Source organism: Theropithecus gelada, chromosome 1 (assembly GCF_003255815.1).
Source record: "Theropithecus gelada isolate Dixy chromosome 1, Tgel_1.0, whole genome shotgun sequence".
NCBI classification, from domain to species: domain Eukaryota; kingdom Metazoa; phylum Chordata; class Mammalia; order Primates; family Cercopithecidae; genus Theropithecus; species Theropithecus gelada.
The window spans coordinates 19,916,629-19,931,380 of record NC_037668.1 but is presented as its reverse complement, the minus strand read 5'-3'; the positions used below and the strand labels follow the sequence as shown (position 1 = coordinate 19,931,380).

Genomic DNA, 14,752 nt, shown 5'->3' with positions numbered 1-14,752 from the left:
CACAGACAGAAAGCCTCCAATCTCTCCCTATTAGGGTGGTGTCAGAAGAGGTGTAGTGGAGAGTCAAGACTTTCCCCAGGGGTAATGAAACCATCCAAGCCAAGATGTCAGTGGAGACCACAAACCAGAACTAGCAGTAACAAGGCGCTCCCTGCCGCCTTAGAGGCTGAGTAGGGAGCCTGACTTTCATTCTCACCTGGCAGCAGCGAGGCAGTACCATGTTCCCCTCTGGGAGCAGCGTCAGAGGAAGCCAGCTAAAACACAAGGTGTACACAAAATCCAGTCCAGCAATATAACAAGAAAATGTCCAAGTTTCCAGTGAAACTCACTCATACCAAGAACCAGGAAAATCTCATGTGGAATGAAAAAAGACAATCAACATCTGCCAATGCCGAGACGACACTGGTGCTGGCACTACCTGACAAACATTTTAAAGCAGCCATGACAAAATGCTTCAAGGAACAATGACAAGCACCTTTAAAACAAATGAAAAAAAAAATAGAAACTCTCGGCAAAGAAACCAAGTCTCAGCAAAAAACAGTATTTAAAAATGGAAATTTTAGGCCAGAAGTGGTGGCTCACACCTGTAAATCCTAGCACTTTGGAAGGCTGAGGCGGGAGGATCACTTGAGGTCAGGAGTTCAAGACCAGCCTGGCCAACATGATGAAACCCCATCTCTACTAAAAATACAAAAAAATTAGCTGGGCGTGGTGGCGGGCCCCTGTAGTCCCACCTATTGGGAGGCAGAGGCAGGAGAACCGCTTGAACCTAAGAGGCCGAGGTTGTAGTGAGCCAAGATTGTGCCAATGCATTCCAGCCTGGGTGACAGAGTGAGACTCATCTCAAAAAAAAAAAAAAAAAAAAAAATTTAAACTGAGAAATACAATAACCAAAATAAAAAACTCAGTGGGTAAACTCTACAACAGAATGGAGGACCAGAAGAAAGAACTGGTGACTGGAAGGCACAGCAATAAAAATTACGCAATCTGAACAACAGAAAGACGGTAGACCAAGAAAACCTAGACTCAAAAAGGCAAGTGAACCCAAAACAGCAAAAGCACAAAGAAATGCATGCCAAGACATATCATAATTAAACTCTGAAAACTAAAAACCAAGCAAAAATCTTGAATGCAGAGAAAAACAATCTGAATGACAACAGATTTTTCATCAGAAACCATGGAGGCTCAGCTGGGTAATCTCAGCACTGTGGGAGGTTGAGGCAGGTGAATCACTTAAGTCCAGGGGTTCAAGACCAGCCTGAGCAACATGGTGAAACCCCACCTCTGTTTCAAAAGAAAAAAAAAATTTTAATGAAAAAAATCCTTAAAAAAAAAAAAAAGAAAGAAACCATGGAAGCCGGAAGAAAGTGGCACAATTATGTTTCCAGTTTGAAATAAAAAACTGTTTATCTAATGAAAATGTTTTTAGGCCAGACACTTCATGCCTCTAATCCCAGCATTCTGGGAGACCAAGGCGGACAGATCACCGCAGGTCAGGAGTTCAAAACCAGCCTGGCCAACATGGTGAAACCCTGTCTCTACTAAAAATGCAAAAATTAGTTGGGCATGGTTGGCAGGTGCCTGTAATTCCAGCTCCTCGGGAGGCTGAGGCAGGAGAATCACTTGAACCCGGGAGGCAGAAGTTGCAGTGAGCCGAGATCGTGTCACTGTACTCCAGCCAGCCTGGGCAACAACAGCGAAGACTCTGTCTCAGAAAAAAAAAAAAAGAAAAAGAAAATATTCTTTAGGAATGAAGGGGAAATTAACACATTCTCAGATGAAGGAAAAGTAAGAATTTGTTACTAGCAGATCTACCCTAGGAGAACAGCCAAAGGAAGTTCTCTAAACAGGAAAGAAATGATAAAAGGTAGAACTTTGGGACGTTAGCAAGTAAGAAGCCGGGCGTGGTAGCTCACACCTGTAATCCCGGCACTTTGGGAGGCCAAGACAGGCAGATCACCTGAGGTCAGGAGTTCAAGACCAGCCTGGCCAATGTAGTGAAACCCAGTCTCTACTAAAAATACAAAAATGGCTGGGCGCAGTGGCTCAAGCCTGTAATCCCAACACTTTGGGAGGCTGAGACGGGCGGATCACGAGGTCAGGAGATCGAGACCATCCTGGCTAACACGGTGAAACCCCATCTCTACTAAAAAATACAAAAAACTAGCCAGGCGAGGTGGTGGGTGCCTATAGTCCCAGCTACTCGGGAGGCTGAGGCAGGAGAATGGTGTGAACCCGGGAGGCAGAGCTTGCAGTGAGCTGAGATGGCGCCACTGCACTCTAGTCTGGGCGACAGAGCAAGACTCCGTCTCCAAAAATATATATATATATATATGTGTGTGTGTGTGTGTGTGCGTGTATGTGTGTATATATATATATAAATTAGCTGGTGTGGTGGTGGGCGCCTATAATCCCAGCTACTTGGGAGGCTGAGGCAGGAGAATTGCTTGAACCTGGGAGGCAGAGGTTGCAGTGGGCCGAGACCACGCCATTATACTTCAGTCTGGTCAAAAGGAGTGAAACTCCGTCTCAAAAAAAAAAGAAAAAAGAAAAAAAGAATGAACACAGAAAAAATACGGGTGAATACTACGTTGGTGCAAAAGTTATTGCGGTTTTTGCTATTACTTTTAATGGCAAAAACTACACTTACTTTTGCACCAACCAATATNTTGCTATTACTTTTAATGGCAAAAACTACACTTACTTTTGCACCAACCAATATATCTTCCTTCTCCTGAGTTTTCTGTTATATTTGACAGTTGAAGCAAAAATTATGTTTTCTAGCCAGGTGTGGTGGCTCACGCCTATAATCCCAGCACTTTGGGAGGCTGAGATGGGTGGATCACCTGAGGTCAGGAGTTCAAGACCTGCCTGGTCAACATGGCAAGGTCTCTACTAAAAATACAAAATTAGCTGGGTGTGGTGGCACATGCCTGTGATCCCAGTTACTCGGGAGGCTGAGGCAGGAGAACTGCTTGAACCTGGGAGGTGGAGGCTGCAGCGAGCTGAGATCACGCCACTACACTCCAGCCTAGGTGACAAGAGGAAAACTCCGTCTCAAAAAAAAAAAAAAAAAAAAATTATAATTCTTTCTGACTTGGATCTAAATGTTTATAGAGTAAATATTTTATTTCAAATACAACTGCATTATTAACAGGGAAAGGTAAAGGGAAGTAAATAGATGTACTCAAACTGGTAAAACCAACATGAGTAAGCTGTAAGTTATATGTATATAATGTAATAATGTAACATCTAGCACAACCATTTAAAAAGGTATACAAAGAGATGCACTTAACACTATAGATAAATAAAAATGGAATTCTACTTATTTTTATTATCATTACTTTTTTTTGAGACGAGTCTCACTCTGTAGCCCAAGCTGGAGTGCAGTGGCGCGATCTCACTCACTGCAACCTCTGCCTCCCGGGTTCAGGTTCTCCTGCCTCAGCTTCCCGAGTAGCTGGAATTACAGGCATGCACCACCACAACCGGCTAATTTTTGTATTTTTAGCAGAGACAGGGTTTCACCACGTGGGCCAGGCTGGTCTCCGCCCATCTCAGCCTCCCAAAGTGCTGGGATTACAGACATGAGCCATTGTACCCGGCCTATTTATTATTTTCATTTTTTGTTGTTTTTTTTTTTTGAGACGGAGTCTTGCTCTGTCGCCCAGGCTGGAGTGCAGTGGTGCAATCTCGGCTCACTGCAAGCTCTGCCTCCCAGGTTCACGCCATTCTCCTGCCTCAGCCTCCTGAGTAGCTGGGACTACAGGTGCCCACCACCATGCCCGGCTAATTTTTTGTATTTTTAGTAGGGACGGGGTGTGTTAGCCAGGATGGTCTTGATCTCCTGACCTCGTGATCCACCCGCCTCAGCCTCCCAAAGTGCTGGGATTACAGGCATGAGCCACCGCACCTGGCCTATTTATTATTTTTATGTTTAAAAAAAATTTTGTGGTAGGGCGCAGCATGTCACACCTGTAATCCCAGCACTTTGGGAGGCTGAGGCGGGTGGATCACCTGAGGTCGGGAGTTCTAGATCAGCCTGGCCAACATGGTGAGACCCCATCTCTACTAAACATACAAAAAAATTTGCTGGGCGTGGTGGTGCACGCCTGTAGTCCCAGCTACTAGGGAGTCTGAGGAAGGAGAATCTCGAACCCAGGAGGCAGAGGTTGTCCAGTGAGTGAAGATCATGCCACTGCACTCCAGCCTGGGCAACAGAGCAAGACTCCATCTCAAAATAGATGAGGTTTCCCTATGTTGACCAGGTTGGTCTCAAACTTCTGGCCTCAAGCCATCCCTCACCTTGGCCTCCCAAAGTGCTGTGATTACAGGCATGAAGCCACTGCACTCAGCCAAGAAATGGAATTCTAAAAAATGGTCAAGTAAGCCTCAGGAAAACAGAGAAACAAAAACTATAAAACAGACAAAAAGTAAAATGTTCTGTATTTGGACTGGGTCAATGTTACTATCCTGGTTGTGATAGTTTTTGTAAGATGTTACACTAGGGAGAAACTGGATAAAGAGTATATGGGATCTTTCTGTATTGTTGTTACAATTGTACGTGAATCTGCTATTAATCTCGAAATAAAAAGTGTAATAAAAAAGCATTTTTTTATAAGCTTGTCAGCAGTATAAAAATGGGCAACAGGCCATATTTGAATCGCTGGCCAAAGTCTATGACACTTTTCCTGATCCTTTGTTAGTTATATTATTGCAAATATCTTCTCCCAGTTCTCAGCTTGAATTTATCTTCCTTTATATATCAACTTTCAAAGAGGTGGTCTTTATTTTAACTTATCCATCTTTGTTTTTCACCTGATGCTTTATGCCTTGACAAATCCTATCTGAGATCATATCTAGTAGGACATCTGATAAGATCATCTTCACTGAGATCAAAAAAATATTCTTCTAAGTTTTTAAGTTTTGCTTTTCATTACCAAGTTTATAATCCACCTAGAATTTTTGTGCATGGGATAAGGTAAGGATACAATTTCATAGTTTTCTTCATGAATAAGCAATTGTCCCAGTTCAATTTACTGAAGTGTGTACCTTTCCCCAGAGATCTACCACTCTACCTGAATAATAGTTTCTGTGTACGAATGAGCCTCTTTTTGAGTTATCTATTATATGTTATTGGTCAAACTGTCTGGCCCTAAGCCAATACAGCTGGTCTTCTATATCTGTGGTTTCTACATCCACAGATTCAACAAATATTAAAAAAAAATTCAGGGCCAGGCGCAGTGGCTCACGCCTGTAATCCCAGCACTTTGGGAGGCAGAGGCGGGTGGATGACCCGCATCAGGAGTTCGAGACCAGTCTGGCCAACATGGCGAAATCCCGTCTGTACTAAAAATACAAAAACTAGGCGGGCATGGTGGCAGGTGCCTGTAATCCCAGCTACTCGGGAGACCAAGGCAGGGAGAACTGCTTGAACCCAGAAGGCAGAGGTTGCAGTGAGCCGAGACTGCGCCACTGCACTCCAGCCTGGCGAGTGAGTGAGACTCCGTCTCAAAAAAAAAAAAAAAAATTCAGGCAGGTTGCGGTGGCTCACACCTGTAATCCCAGCACTTTGGGAGGCCAAGGCAGGCAATTACTTGAGGTCAGGAGTTGGAGACCAGCCTCACCAACATGATGAAACGCCATCTCTACAAAAATACAAAAATTAGCCGGGAATGGTGGTGTGTGCCTGTAATCCCAGCTGCTTGGGAGGCTGAGGTAGGAAAATCACTCGAACTCAGGAGGCAAAGGTTACAGTGAGCCGAGATCACACCACTGTACTCCAGCCAGGCGAAAGAGCAAGACTCTGTCTCAAATAAAAACCAAAAAAAACTGAAAGTTTTGTTTTTTTGGTGTTTTTGTTTGTTTGTTTTTGTTTTTTTTTTAGAGAAAGGGTTTCACTCTGTTGCCCAGGCTGGAGTGAAGTGGCATTATCATAGCTCACTACACCTCCCAGGCTCAAGTGATCCTACCACCTCAGCCTGCTAAAGCGCCTGTAGGCGTGAGCCCTTGTGCCTGGCTAGATTTTTTTTTTTTTTAATTTCAATAATGTCAACTTTTTTTTTTTTTTCTTTTTTGAGATGGAGTCTCACTTTGTTGCCAGGCTGGAGTGCAGTGGCATAATCTCAGCTCACTGCAACCTCCCAGGTTCAAGCAATTTTCCTGCCTCAGCCTCCCAAGTAGCTTGGGACTACAGGTGCATGCCACCACGCCTGGCTAGTTTTTCTTCTTTGTTGTTGTTGTTAGAGACGGGGTTTCACCATATTGGCCAGGCTGGTCTTGAACTCCTGACCTTGTGATCCGCCCACCTCAGCCTCCCAAAGTGCCAGGATTACAGGTATGAGCCACTGCACCCAGCCTTTTTTTTTTTGATACAGAGTCTTGCTCTGTTGCCCAGGCTGGAGTGCAGTGGCACAATCTCAGCTCACTGTAACTCCACCTCCGGGGTTCAAACAATTCTCCCTGCCTCAGTCTCCCAAGTAGCTGGGATTACAGGCACTCACCACCATGCCCGGCTAATTTTTGTATTTTTTAGTAGAGATGGGGTTTTGCCATGTTGGCCAGGCTGCTCTTGAACTCCTGACTCAGATGATCTGCCCACCTTGGCCTTCCAAAGTGCTGGGAATACAGGTGTGAGCCACCGTGTCCGGCCATTAATGTCTACTTTCTACTTGGATTTCAAAATTACCTACTTCTTCAATCAACTCTTAGCTTATTAATATTCAACCTTTCTTCTTTGCTCCTCTAAGGTTGGACGAACCTCTAAATACTGCCTTCACTATATCCCGAAACTTTTCAGGGGTAGTATTTTCCTCATTATTCAGTTCTAAGTGTTTTTAAGTTTCTTTATAATTTCTTATTTGACCCATGTGTTGCTTACATAGGAATGTTTTTAAATGTCCACATGTATGGAGATTTTGTGTTCAGATTTTGTGTACTTATTTCTAATTCAAAAGCAGTGGGCACACTGGAAAATCATCTTTATCCCAGGAGAAAAAAACGGTGAGAGCCACGATTCTCTTTTCCAGTATCTGGTTCCGGCACGACACAACTGAACTCTCACCCCAAACAACTCTAAAACTGGACAAAATACAGGAACTCACCGTTTCCAGCATACAACTAATGAGAGTAGATGGCAGAGGGCTGTTTCCTGAGCAAACGAAAGCACGTGAGTGCCACATTCACCCTGGCCTTCTGCCTGGGGGCATTTTCCCAAACCACAGCAAAGGGAAACAGAGCCCAAGCAGAAAGTGGCTGTCTCACTGGGCAGCAACAGAGTCTGGGTGGCAGGAATCTGGGGACGGAGGACCAAAGAGGAAGGAGCCACACAGAAATCCAAGGAATCTAGGTGTCTACCTCAGGTCCTTGGTTGAGGCCTAAGCTGTCCGTGGTGCAGGACAAGTACCAGGAGGCCTTAAAGAGAACAGCTGCTGTGAAGGTGGGGGAGAGGACACTGAGAGAGGACACAGATGCCGGAGGTCTCACAGTGCTGGAGACAATGGAGTTCCAACCAAGGGGGACAGACTTTGGCAAGCACCCGGAGCACTCACCTGGGACCCTACAAAAGCCAAGCCTTAGGAAAAATGATGTTACCCAAGAAGAAGGCTCACAATGAAACATTCCAATCCTAACTATGACACACACACAAAAACCCTTAATAAGATAAAAGATCTGCTAGTAATTTAATCTTTGCTAGAAAAATTTCAACACCATTTAGAGGACAATAACATAAGTCTCCACAATATAGCATCCATAATGTCCAACATACAATAAAAAATTACTATAGGCTAGGTGCAGTGGCTCAGCTCATGGCTATAATCCCAGCACTTTGAGAGGCCAAGGTGGGCAGATCACTTAAACCCAGGAGTTTGAGACCAGCCTGGGCAACATGACGAAATCCCATTTCTACAAAAAATACAAAAAATAGCAGGGCAAGGTAGTGCATGCCTGTAGTCCCAGCTACTAGGGAGGCTGAGGCGGAAGGATGGCTTGAGCCCAAGAGGTGGAGGGTTGCAGTGAGCCGTGATTGAGCCACTGCACTTCAGCCTGGGTGACAGAGCAACACCTTGTCTCAGGAAAAAACAAAAAACTATTTGTAAAAGGACCTGAAAATTTTACCCATAATCAAGGGATAAATGTCAATAGAAGCAGATTCACAAATGACTCAAATGTGGGAATTAGCAGAAAACGATTTTAAAATAACTACTATAAAAATATTATCTTAAAAAAAGAGACAAAATAGGTGAAAAGATGAAAAAGTTCAGCAGATAAATGGAAAAAAAGAATCAAATGGAAGTTGAAAAATATCTAAAATGGAAAATTCATTAGATGGGCTTAAGAGCAGATTGGACATAGGAGGAGAAAAGATCAGAGAATTCCAAAACAGGTCAGTTTGGAACAGTGGGAAAGCCTGTGACCATACACACATACTGAGACCAGTTAGCAAGGTTGTGTGAATGTCTTCAGGGGCTCAGACGGTGGGTTCAGAATAGGCAGAGGGCTGGCTTCAACTAGGATTAGTGTTCTGCAAGCTATAACCTAGTGGGAAAAGGGCAATGGAGTTAAAGATGTTTGAACTAAGGTAGTTATTGACTATAGAATTTAGGCTAAGAGGAAAATGAAAGAACAAAGAGAATATTGAATAATGAAAAAACGGTGGGGTCAGTGGACTTTGGGTGCCTATGTGTGCCAATGCATCAACTGTTGGACTGAGGCTATAGAGCCTTGCTACTAAAATGTGGTCCCAGAGCCAGGAGCATCAGCACCACCTGAAGCTTGTGCAAATTCCCAGGCCCTACCCTACATGTACTGAGTCAGAATCGCTGAGGCTAGGACTCAGAAAGCTGTGTTCATAAACTCTTTTGTTGATTCTGATGCTTGTTAAAGCTTGAGAACCATTCTTTCAGAGTAAGAGAGCTGCAAAGACTAGGGGACAGTGCAGAGTGGGATGCTTGAAATGGTTACAGTGATGACAAGGTCTGAAATAGAGCTATGGGAATGAGAAACTGTGACCAAGCGGAAGAAAAGATCATTAAAGATACAACAATCCAGGTGGAGTGTAGTGGCTCACACCTGTAATCCCAGCACTTAGGGAGGCTGAGGTGGGCAGAGCATTTGAGGTCAGGAAGGAGTTTGAGATCAGCCTGGTCAACGTGGTGAAACCCTGTCTCTACCAAAACACACAAAAATTAGTCAGACATGGTGGTTCACACCTGTAGTCCCAGCTGAGGTGGGAGAATCCCTTGAACCTAGGAGGCAGAGGTTGCAGTGAGCTGAGATCGCTCCACTGCACTCCAGCCTGCGTGACAGAATGAGACCCTGTCTCAAAAAAAAAAAGATACGGCCGGGCACGGTGGCTCAAGCCTGTAATCCCAGCATTTTGGGAGGCCGAGACGGGTGGATCACGAGGTCAGGAGATTGAGCCATCCTGGCTAACACGGTGAAACCCCGTCTCTACTAAAAATTACAAAAAAACCCAGCCGGGCGCGGTGGCGGGCGCCTGTAGTCCCAGCTACTCGGGAGGCTGAGGCAGGAGAATGGCGTAAACCCGGGAGGCGGAGCTTGCAGTGAGCTGAGATCCGGCCACTGCACTCCAGCCTGGGCAACAGAGCCAAACTCCGTCTCAAAAAAAAAAAAAAAAAAAAAAAGATACAACAGTCCAGGAAGTAAGTGACTGGACTCTTAGACAAATCATCCATGTGGATGCTAAATCTGCATGATGATAAGACAGAAAGATAATGAGCCTGAAGCGGAAGTTTTCGGTGAAGGGCATAACACAGAGAAGAGCAGACAACTGCTACTAGGAAGGTTCCTAAGCAGTATAGTCTTACAGTTTGCCCTTTCAAAGAGGGCTTAAGAGAGAAGGGAAGCGAAAGAGTTTGAAATTAGCAAAGGGAGTCACCTCTGACAATCTTTTTTTTTTTTTTTTTCCTGTTTATAGAGATGGGGTCTTGCCATGTTGGCCAGGTTGGTCTCAAAGTCCTGACTTTAAGCCATCCTCCTGCCTCGGTCTCCCAGTGTTGGGATTACAGGTGTGAGCCATTGCGCCCGGCCCACCTCTAAAAATCTATTGTAGTCAATAATTCCAACCCATCTCTCGGCCTCCACCTCCAACCTCTCTAGCTCTGTGGCTGACCTTGTTAACTGCCAGCCATATGCATGCTCTGCTTCCTTGCGGACAGAACCCCAAGTTTAGCAACAATGTGTCTATCTTTCAAAACTACATCTCTCAGCATCTGTGCACTTAAGGCCACGAGTTACAGGGATATCCAGCGAAACACAAGCAGAACTGTGGTCAGGGCTTCTGGAAAGCCTTTTAAGCGGACGCAGGCCCCTTTTGCCCTCTGCTTCTCCCCTTCTTCCTGCCTAGAACCCTGATACCACCATGGAGGCTCCAGAGCAACCCTGGACTCCCTACCTCCTGACTTCTACAGGAAAGAAAAACAAATCGCTAACTTGTTTAAGCCACTGTTGTTCAGATTTCCTCATATGTGCAGCCAAGTCAGCTTCTAGCACTAACACTTCAGGCTCTGGAATGGGATCTTTTTCTCCTGGTTCACCTCTGTGTACCGAGAACGGGCCCTCCTCCTTTTGAGGGAAGTTCCCAGGGGTTAGTTATGGACCTTATCTTCTCCGCCTGCAGAGGCAGCCTCCACCATTAACTGCCCCTCATACCTCATATTTGGCAATGTTTATCTTCCTGCCAGGAAGAACTGGATTTTATTGACTTTTGTCTTATACTTCACACCAGCAGCCAGAACAAGGCTGTACAAACAGTAGACACTCAATGTCTGCTACATTAACAAGGAAAACCTAAATTTCAATATTCCAGGTTGTAAAAGCCCTTACTAAATTGCCTAATGACCCTTTTTATCCTTGCCAAAAATATAGTCTCCTTAATTTACAAATTCCAAGTTTTCTGCATCTGACCTTACTTCTGACTGTTAAAGGCCATAAAAGTTCCCTGATTTCACCCAAGACCCTGCCTGCTTTTCCACAGTCAGACTGGACTGGAGGTGGATGAAAGCACTGAAAGCAAAGTCAGCCGCACTCCAAAGGGTGAAAAGGGAACGCCCCAGAGCAGAAAGGCCAGAAGACATACCAGTGGCACCCGGGGCTGCTGTATCACATCAGGGGTCCTCTTGGGGGGCCTTCTGCTTGTATTCACGAACAGTTTTCGCTTGTGGAAGAGTTTGCCATTCAGCTCCTGGATTGCAAGTGTCACTTTCTGCATGGAGCCCAGATCTACAAATGCAAAGCTGAAAAGGGAAGAGAGAGAGGGCGGCTTTGAGCACATCTCCAGAGAAGCCCAGAGCTGCAGGGAGGCACCAAGCCTGAGCTGGAAGGGCAGTGTCCTCTCTCTCTGCAGTGACAGAATACGAACAAGCAGGCTACAAGTATGTCCAGACTTGGGCCTGCGCCACTGTGAGATACTGTCATGGGCCTCTAAGGAGCAGAAGAAATGAGCTGACTTTCACTATGCAGCATATGTCTATGACTTTGAGTTTCATTAATACTACTGCCCCAAAAGTTCAAAGCAAGCCAGGTGTGGTGGCTCACCTCTACAATCCCAGCACTTTGGGAGGCCAAGACAGGAGGATCACTTGAGTCCAGGAGTTCCAGACCAGCCTGGGCAACATGACAAAACCCCATCTCTACAAAAAAATACACTAATTAGCCAGATGTGGTGGTGTACACCTGTAGTCCCAGCTACTTCGGAGGCTGAGGTGGGAGGACTGCTTGAGCCTGGGAGGCAGAAATTGCAGTGAGCCGAGACTGTACCACAGCACTCCAGCCTGAGCAACAGAGTGAGACCTTGTCTCAAACAAACAAACGTTTAAACCACTTTTTACTGCCTTGAAAATAAGAAAGGGAAAATATAAGTAGGTCTGGTTTTCAGGAACAACTAAGGCTGAGGGTGGTATAGTAACTTATCTCAAGTCAGAAAACACAGCAAGGGCATGACCAAATATATACCCAGGTCTCTGGACTTCTAAGCCAGGATTGTGTTGATAAGACAGTATTCGCTGCTGGGTCAGAGGGTTAAATATGGAAAGGGGGTTTCCCAAATGTTCCTTTGCCAAGTCAGAGTGGGTGTGGATGCGGCGGTTGCTGGGCTAGTCTGCAACGTGAGTGCATCAGCAAAATGAACAGGGAGGAAAGGAGCTGCTTCCCAAAGAAAACAAAGGAAGAACAGTCATTACCATTTGCAGCCATTCTGGATTTTGTGGACATCAAGAGGGTTGAAGTCCTTTAGAAGGTACAGAATTTCTTCCTACAACACCAGGGTTTAAAAGAGAGAGACCCAGAGACATAACTTACAAACAGTTCTCAAGGTTTCAGATCCCCAGACAGCAAGTCTGGATCCAATTTAACCCATACTTAATGAGGATCTATTATGCGCTGTATGTGCCAGGTTTTGTAGAATACACAAGAAAGGCCACAGCCCTGTCTTCAGTGAAGCTCACCAGTCAAGCAGGGATGCAGACAACACAATCAAGTAAACAGACCGTTTCATCACTGCACATACAGCTGGCTATGGGCGCACACGTCCTGTCATTTAATCCAGATTTGGAGGGAAAGGAGGTGGTCAGGGCATGCTCCCAGGAGGAAGTGACTTCCGAAGCTTTGCAAGTACCTCCTCCTCACTGCTTCTCAACCCTGCCTGGCCTCTGCCCAGGGATATGGTTCCCTTCCTCTTCCCCAGACACTTCCCCACACCCTTCTTAACTCCTCTCCTAGTCTGCCCTCAGGCCATCATCCTCACCCCATCCCCTGCTCCCCATCCTGCTCCACGGGCTTGGGTTGCTGTCTACACAAAGGCATCAACCTCCCCTGCTTTATGATAATGTCTATGCCACCCTGAGGCCTTTTCGAGCTACACCCTATTTTTTCTCTTTTCTGCCAAACTTGTAGAAAGAGCCGTCTCCACCTAATGCCTCCGTTTCCTCCCTGCCCACTCCCTTCTGACTGCCTGCGCCAGGCTGGTTCCAGCCCTACTGAAATGCTTCCTTGCAGGTCACAGACGTGCGCTTGCTGCCCACTGTGATGGCTTCACTTCAGGCTTCAGCTCTTTCAACTCCTGCCTGTACCCCTCAATACTTCCTCCTTCCTTGGCTTCCCCACAAGAGTGTTAATGATTATAACATTTCACAACCATGATGAAAACCAATTTTTCTCTGGAAAACTCTATTTTGGAAAAAATTTATATTTATACCATCTTCCAAGGTCACTTTGTTGGCTCAAGAAAATAGAAATGCATTAGGTATAACTCATTTTTCTCAGTCTTCATGTTTATACTATGTTTATATTCAAATTTTCTAATTTGCTTTATCTTAAATATTTAATGTTTATTACACATGAATCTACAAGATGCTGAGCAACAAGCAATTTGTGAGAACGAGCAATGTGTGCTTAGCATTTTCAGTTTACCAAGCACTTTCATATCCTTTATTCCATTTGGTTTTCACAACCACCCTATAAAGTACACATTATTACTACACTCATTGCACAGAGGCATAAAATAAGGATCAGAGAGGTTAAATGATGTCTCTATGGCTATATAGCCAATTTAGAAACAGGACTTGAACTCCAGACTCTGAACTTCAAATCCTACATTTTTTTTTCCATTATATAGTGCAAAATCATAGTTTTCTTCTCAGGTTTTACCATTGTTAAAATAAAATAGAAAACGAATATTTTAGCAGGTATCAGGAAACCATAACCTTGGGCCAAATCCAGTCCACCACCTTTTTTTGTAAATAAAGTTTTACTGGAACACAGCTATGCACATCCATTCACTCATTGTCTACAGCTGCTTTCAGGTTACAATGGCCTTCAACGCATAAAGTATTTACTATGTGGCCGGGCACAGTGGCTCAAGCTTGAAATCCCAGCACTTTGGGAGGCTGAGGTAGACGGATTGCTTGAGTCCAGAAGTTCAAGACCAGTCTGGGCAACATGAGACCCTGTCTCTACAAAAAATACAAAAAATTAGCTGGGCATGGTGGTGCATGCCTGTAGTCCCAGTTACTCAGCAGGCTGAGGTGGGAGGATAGATTGAGCCCAGGAAGTAGAGGTTGCGGTGAGCTGAGATCATACCACTGGACTCTAGCCTGGGCAACACAGCAAGACCCTGTCTCAAAAAAAAAAAACAGGAAAACAAAACAACAAAAAGCATTTACTATCTGACCCTTTACAGAAAAAGTTTGCAAACCCTTGTGCCACAGCAATGGTTCTCTATTTCGACTACAGACAACATTCAGTTGGGGAGTAAATACTTTTTCTCTTTTAATTACCAATGCAACACCTAGCCCACTCCAGGTATACAAAACCAGAATTGCTGGGGTTGGGACTAAGGCATCGGTGTTTTTTAAGAAGCTCCCCAGATGATTTCAATACACAGCCAAGACTGAAAATGAAAATGACTGTTCCATGGTTTCAGATTTAGGAAGCACGAGTTTCCAGAAAATGTGCCTGAGGGTGAGAGAAGAATCTCCCTCGCTCCCCACAACATACACACACAAATACTAAAAACCCAATGACATCTTTTCATCCATGGAATTTCTTATTTTCTTTTTTTTTTTTTTTGAGACAAGAGTTTGCTCTTGTCGCCCAGGCTGGAATGCAAAGGCATTTGCAATCTCAGCTCACTGCAATCTCCGCCTCCTGGGTTCAAGCAATTCTACTGCCTCAGCCTCCCAAGTAGTTGGGATTATAGGCACCCACCACCATGCCCGGCTAATTTTTTGTG

At 44.9% G+C, this 14,752-nt stretch overlaps 1 protein-coding gene across 3 annotated transcripts in view; it reads right to left on the bottom strand.

The window, feature by feature from the left end:
* TDRD10 (tudor domain containing 10) overlaps positions 1 to 14,752 on the bottom strand; it is a 53,046-nt gene that overhangs the window by 15,171 nt on the left and 23,123 nt on the right. For all 3 annotated transcript variants that reach the window (XM_025395618.1, XM_025395610.1, XM_025395626.1), the window contains 2 exons: positions 12,204 to 12,274; positions 11,102 to 11,258 (listed from right to left, as the gene is read on the bottom strand). In XM_025395618.1, the coding sequence (XP_025251403.1) occupies positions 11,102 to 11,258; positions 12,204 to 12,274 (228 nt within the window). The remainder of the gene's footprint in view (positions 1 to 11,101; positions 11,259 to 12,203; positions 12,275 to 14,752) is intronic.